The sequence below is a fragment of the Poecilia reticulata genome, linkage group LG7 (assembly GCF_000633615.1).
Source record: "Poecilia reticulata strain Guanapo linkage group LG7, Guppy_female_1.0+MT, whole genome shotgun sequence".
Lineage (NCBI taxonomy): Eukaryota > Metazoa > Chordata > Actinopteri > Cyprinodontiformes > Poeciliidae > Poecilia > Poecilia reticulata.
The window spans coordinates 31296483-31302711 of record NC_024337.1 but is presented as its reverse complement, the minus strand read 5'-3'; the positions used below and the strand labels follow the sequence as shown (position 1 = coordinate 31302711).

At 51.2% G+C, this 6229-nt stretch overlaps 2 protein-coding genes across 2 annotated transcripts in view; one reads left to right on the top strand and one right to left on the bottom strand.

Moving 5' to 3' along the window:
- LOC103468102 (extracellular sulfatase Sulf-2-like) overlaps window positions 1-2311 on the top strand; it is a 55389-nt gene extending 53078 nt beyond the window's left edge. The window contains exons 9-10 of the mRNA XM_017305663.1: window positions 11-90; window positions 145-2311. Of these exons, the coding sequence (XP_017161152.1) occupies window positions 11-90; window positions 145-608 (544 nt within the window). The 3' untranslated portion in view covers window positions 609-2311. The remainder of the gene's footprint in view (window positions 1-10; window positions 91-144) is intronic.
- An 880-nt stretch (window positions 2312-3191) lies between these two features.
- The window catches only part of LOC103468121 (myosin-7-like), a 29766-nt gene continuing 26728 nt past the window's right edge, over window positions 3192-6229 (bottom strand). The window contains exons 31-41 of the mRNA XM_017305662.1: window positions 6071-6229; window positions 5692-5816; window positions 5503-5618; window positions 5129-5315; window positions 4851-5060; window positions 4644-4769; window positions 4474-4564; window positions 4040-4119; window positions 3731-3835; window positions 3560-3655; window positions 3192-3359 (exon numbers count right to left, since the gene is read on the bottom strand). The exon at window positions 6071-6229 is cut by the window's right edge and continues 7 nt beyond it. Coding sequence (XP_017161151.1) covers window positions 3192-3359; window positions 3560-3655; window positions 3731-3835; window positions 4040-4119; window positions 4474-4564; window positions 4644-4769; window positions 4851-5060; window positions 5129-5315; window positions 5503-5618; window positions 5692-5816; window positions 6071-6229 — 1463 coding nt within the window. The remainder of the gene's footprint in view (window positions 3360-3559; window positions 3656-3730; window positions 3836-4039; window positions 4120-4473; window positions 4565-4643; window positions 4770-4850; window positions 5061-5128; window positions 5316-5502; window positions 5619-5691; window positions 5817-6070) is intronic.

The window sequence follows — 6229 nt, the reverse complement described above, 5'->3', positions numbered from 1 at the left end:
GAAACATCAGCAGCTCCAGGTGGCCGAACAGGTTCCGGTCCAGAAGTCTCAGCCTGGACAGACGGCGAAGCTCCGGCCGTTTCGCCGCCGGCAGAGGAAAGACGGTCACATTTTACTAAAACTGGACGATTCTCCAGATCTAAGTGATCCAGAAGTTTTCACAAAGACCGAATCCACGGCTGACTGTGGAGAGTCTGCTGACTCTCCTGAGTGAACCCGGTGTGGCGGTTCTGACTGTCGCCGTAACAACCATGTTTGGGTTTCAGGCTGTTTGCGCCTCCGTCGTCTCCGACTCGGGACCAGAACCGCCTTCCAGCCGGTTTAACCTCCACTTCCTGTGTTTGTGTCCAGAGGTCCGATCTGGGACGGCTGGAAGGGCTAAGCTTCCTGATTGGCTGACGCCGGCTCCAGACTCCGCCCACCGCAGCCGTCTGAAGCAGGAGGGCGTGGCCGTTGAGGTGACATCACAGATCGAACGCCACGCCCCTGCGTCAGCGGTCAGCCAATCGCCTTCTGCTGCTTCTGTGACATCACCGGGAGGAAACGCTGGACGCACCTCTTCATCGTCTGCTCCTCCCTCCTCTTCCTCCTCTCTGTCGGGAGGCTGAGGCAGGAGGAGCAGGAGCAGGAGGAGAACAGGGAAAGCATTTTTCCCTGAGTTTTGCCTTCCAGGCCGTGTTGGAGGCGTCGCTGTTACAGTCGCACCTTCCCAGATAATTTCCTCCCGTTTCTTGTCTGATTTTGAACTAAATTTGAGAAAATTTCTTGTTTTTAGAACGATGAGTCAGAATCCTTCCTCCTCCTCCTCCTCTTCCTCCCACTGGCATCTCGTCCGTTTAGTTTGTCTGCAAGGCGCTGAAGGACGCCTCGTGTCTGACGTCACCACCTATGTGGTCATGTGACTTCCTCCTTTGGCTTCACTGCTGGTTACCATGGTGACCGACAGCATTACTAACCAGGTGACGGTTCCCACGGCGCGCCACCGCCGCCGAGAACTTTTCTGATTGGAGGAGGAGTTTCTGACGTCTCGTGAGCCAATCAGAGGCAGGACTGTGTTTTTGTGTGTGTTTGATTTTTAACCGTCCAATCACCTTCCACCAGATCTGCTGATGGAGCAGCAGGTCTGGAGGAAGGAAAAGCTTCCAGGAAAACACGACTGGATTGACACAGGAAGTCGAGACGACAGCTTCCTGTCTGCAGAGTTTCATCACTACAGAAGTTTCTGCTCCGTTGGGCGGACATGACGGTTTCACTCTGGTTTCCTACATTTCCCACAATGCCTTTATGAATTTGTGGCGTCGCTGTTCAACATGTTAGCTCGGCTAGCAACCTAAAGCCATCGTTGGTTGCTATGGTGATGCCCTCCTTAATGAAATTGTTTTGGTTCTAACTTGTAAAGACTTTATGATGAATAAATTGATGTTTTGTGATCCTGAACCTGCTGCAGGTGGATCTGCTCAGAATCTACGGAAACACATTAATACCATGAAAGAGATAAATGTCCAACAGGAAGTCGTATTATCATCCATATTGTTGTTATTGTTGTTGCTGCCTGAGCTTCTGTTGGTGACACTTTTACCTCTGAGGGTTTTGAAGATTTTTACTTTATTTAATGTCCTGCATTAATAAAGAACCTGAGAGAAGAATGAAGAGGAAACAGAAGTTTTTTAATTAGTTTATTTCATCCACTCCTTTGTAACTTACTGTTTTACTTTTGTACTTTACATCGTTCAATTAACATCAAAATATGAATATTTTAAAATCAGAGTTTTGAATTATTATGAGGTAGAGAAGGAAGTGCAGACTTTAAAACTTGTATTTATGACTTCCTGTTGGGTTTTCTTTCTTTAATGGCAGGAATGGGCTTCCATATAAATCTCCTCTTTCTGCATTAAAAATGTTTTTATGATTTTAGAGTAAAACGGAGGATCTGTGATTCAGACTCTGGACCTGTGAAGCTTCACGTTGGGTTCAGTCCGTCTGACCCACAGGCTGGTTCTGACCCTGAAGCTGTTGGGTTCGGTCCGTCTGACCCACAGGCTGGTTCTGACCCTGAAGCTGTTGGGTTCGGTCCGTCTGACCCACAGGCTGGTTCTGATCCAGTCCGTCGCGCTCCGATCCTCCAACCGCGGTTGTTTGAATGTAAACGTTTAGACGTGTTTGTAAAGAACGGGCCGGTTCTGACCGGACTGGACACACAGAAGGACAAACTGCAGAGCACTTTGACTGATGGACGATTGTTTGAGCCCCACTGGCCTGTGGAAACGCTGAGCGCTGAGTTTAGTCTGTGAATAAAGTGTTGAACTCCAAACCGTTTCTGTTTCAGGCCGTTAAAAAGCTGCATCATCAAAAACCAACAGCTTCAACTTTATTTAGTCTTCATGAAGAAAAACGGGGATTTCTTCCTGAAAGTCACATTTCCACCAGTTTATAAGCTAAATTTATTCCACACTACATATTTAGTAGCTCTGGACTCTTTAATGGTCTTTAATGTCAGGCTAAATATATATTTTAATTGTATTTATAAAGCACCTTTCATACTAAAATATTAAGCTACATGTTTACCTCAACTAACTAGAATTTAGTTTGTAAGTGAGCAGCTAAAGTAATCCATCCGTTTTCTTGCGCCTTGTCCCATTGGGGTCAGGAGGTCAACGGGCGAGAGGCGGGGTCACCTGACAGGTCAGCAGTCCATCACAGAGACCAGTTAAACTGCAGAAAGATCCTGGGAATCGAACCCTGGACCTGCTAGCTGCCACTGCGCAGCCCAAGTTTACTGGGTTAAATATTTAGCTAGCAAAATATTAGGTTTTAAACTAAATATGTAGTTATGAGCCTGCAGCCAAACATTTACTTTGGAAGCAGCTAAATATTAAATATGTATTTTGAAATCGTGACATTCATAAGTTAATGTTTAACATGATGAAATAATGACTTTGACCCCCATGTCAGGCTAAATAACACATTTACTGCTGCTAATTTGTATCTAAGTAACTTAGCAAACAGTCTGTGAAGACAGGAGGCTGGAGCATAAAACAGCTTTAATAAAAGTTTATTACTGGAAAACAAAGCAAAAGGAAAACAGAAGCAGAGAGAAAACAGCGACACGGTCACAAAACCCACAGATTAAATCACCAAACCGGATTAATCCGACATGAAACTCATCACACGAACAGCTGATGGAGGAACCTTCAGTCGCTCATCTGCAGAAAAACAAACGTTTCCGTTAGTAATGACCAGATGTGGGCCACGGACCGGACCGGACCGGGCCGGACCCACCAGAGCCCTCTCTCCGCGGCGGCGTCCAGCTCGTGTTGGATCCTCCTGACACGGACGCTGGTGTTGCTCACCTGCTCCTCCTGGTGGACAGATGGAGGAATGACACCAAATTAAACAAATGAGGGACCAACCGGATGGAGACGTTAAAACTCCCGGAGGGAAAAAGTTCGACTCTGAAGGGCCGCGATTATTTCAGATCTGCAGGTAACCTTTGACCTTTCCTGTGATGCAGGTTTTCTGGCTGCTGATGTTTCAGAATAAAAGCTCCGGTTTCACTCACTGCGCTCTCAGCCTGCCTCTTGTAGCTCTTGGCTTTGGCCTGAAGCTTCTCGATCAGCTCCTGCATCCTCAGCAGAGTCTTCCTGTCCTCCTCCGACTGCAGGACACAGAACCAATGAAGCGGCGGCCCAACAGAACCAGAACCAGAGCAGCAGCAGCCGGCGGCTCAGACCTGCAGCGTCAGCTCCTTCACGCTCCTCTCAGAGCGACGAAGGCTCTTCTGAAACTCCTCGCTCCTCTTCCTCTCCTCCAGCAGCTCCAGCTGAAGCTCCCGGACCTGCAAGCAGCAGAATCTGATCCAGGCTCTGAGACCGCGACACGTTTTTACCGAATCATTTGTTACATTAAAGGTTTTGTTATTGATCAGGATCAATTTGCTGAAGAAATGACAGTAAAACACTGAGGGGTTGTTTGGTTTGGGTTCAGATCCCCAGAACCCGTCTGGGTTTAGCGGGTCAGAACCAGCAGAACTTCTCCTCACTCGGGTCTCCAGCTTGTGCAGCTGCTTCCTCCCTCCTCTCTGGGCCGACTGCTCCGCCTCGTCCAGCTTCACCTGCAGGTCTGAGAGGAGAGCAGCTCAGCGGCTTCATCTGGATTATAATCTGCAGCAGATTATTACTAATCCAGAGATGAACAATTTAATATTTGTCTTTTTTAATCACACGGTTAAGTTTGGCTGCTGTGGAGAAATTACTGAAAACCTTTTTAATAAAAAAACCTTCATATTTTTATCACTCATATTTACAGCACAAGGCATTCTGGGTAAACGCATCCAACATTTATCTGGTCAGAGGGGAACCGGATCTGGACTCAGAGGGGAACCGGATCTGGACTCAGAGGGGAACCGGCTCTGGACTCAGAGGGGAACCGGATCTGGCCTCAGAGGGGAACCAGATCTGACCTCTGACCTCTGACCTCTCACTGTGGCCTCCATGCTCCTCCTGCTCCGCTCCAGCTGGCTGCTGCTGTCCTGCTCCTTCTTCAGCTCCTCGGCCATCAGCGCCGCCTGCAGGAACAGCAACGTTCAGGAACCACGACTGGGCCGAACACTGAGCCTGAGCGCGGGGTCAGAGGTCAGGACTGACGTCAGTGACGGCCTTCTTGGCCTTCTCTCCGGCGCTGCGGCTCTCCTGCACGGCCTCGTCCACCTCCCCGGTCAGCAGAGACAGGTCCATCTCCAGCTTCCTCTTCTGGTTCAGCAGAGCCGCGTTCTGGAACGCAGGAAGCCTCGGATCAACGTCTGGACGTCAGCGACGGTGGAGGTCAAGGGTCAAGGGTCATGGGTCGCCTACCTGGGAGCTGAGCAGGCCGACTCTGTCCGCCGCCTCCAGCAGCTCGCTCTCAGACGTCTTGCGGGCGCGGTCCGTCTGCTCCAGCGCCGCCCTCAGCTCCGCCTCCTCCGCTGCCGTCAGCGCACTGCGGCGCTCCAGCAGAACCAGCTGCTCCTGCAGCCGATTGGCCGCCTGGACTTCATCCTGCAGCTCCACCTGCTGCTCTTTGACCTGCAGCAGAACCAAGTGACGGGAACTGACCCACGTGTGCAGGTGACCGCCTGGTCAGGTGGGATCACCTGTGTCTGCAGGTGCCTGATGATCCTCTGGCTCTCAGCCGCCTGCCGGTTGGCGTGCGCCAGCTGGACCTCCATCTCGTTCAGGTCCGACTCCATCTTCTTCTTCAGACGAAGCGCCTCGCTGCGGCCGCGGCTCTCCGCCTCCAGGCTGGCCTGCATGCTGTCCAGACGGCGCTGCTGGTTCCGCCTGGATGGAGCAGAGATTCATCCTTTCAGCTGCAGGAGGCTGAGTGACAGCAGAGCCTGGAAATGGAGCGTCGTCAGGCCTGCTGCTCCTCTGGGTTCTGTCCAACTCGCCTCAGACCAGAACCGATGCGGTTTGTGATGTTTGCAGTGTGAATGTTTCTGATTGGCTGCTTTCAGGCGCCAGGTACCTGAGCGTCTCCATCTCTTCGTCCTTCTCTGCAGTCTTTCGCTCGATCTCGTTCCGGATCTGCTGCAGCTCCATCTGGACCCTCAGGTTCTTGCTCTCCTCGTGCTCCAGCGTTCCCTGGTGGAAGTGAAGCTGTCCAGTCAGCCGCTCAGGTGAGTTCACAGGTACCTGGACAGAGCAGGAGGCTGACCTCTGCCTCTTCCAGAGCAGCTCTGATGTCGCTCTTCTCCATATGGAGGATCTTCTTGGTTCTCTCCAGCTCATGGATGGTCTTCCCTTCTTCTCCAATCTGCTCGGTCAGCTCCAGGATCTCCTCTGGAAAAATGGCAGAAGGATTTTCACCGACTTCACTTCGTTGGATCAGGACGTTTTCTCTGCTAGGAGGACGATTCTCTGACTCTCTGTCCTGAACTCTGGACTCCAGGTGAAGTCCAGGTGGACTCACAGCCCGCCGGACACGTCAAGCTGCTCAGCAGCATGAAGTGGACAGGATAACAGTAACATCAAACACCACATCCATCTCTCCTCTGATCAGACTACAGCCGGTCCAGCCGACCGGGTCTCGGTACCTTGGAGGTTCTTGTTTTCCCGTTTGAGCGTCTCCAGATGATCCAGAGCCTCTTCATAGCTGCTCTTCAGTCTGAGCAGCTCTGTGCTCAGACTGAGACTCTCTCTCTGAGACGCCTCCAGCTCCGCCTGCCCGTCCGCCGCCTTCAGCTTCCAGTCGC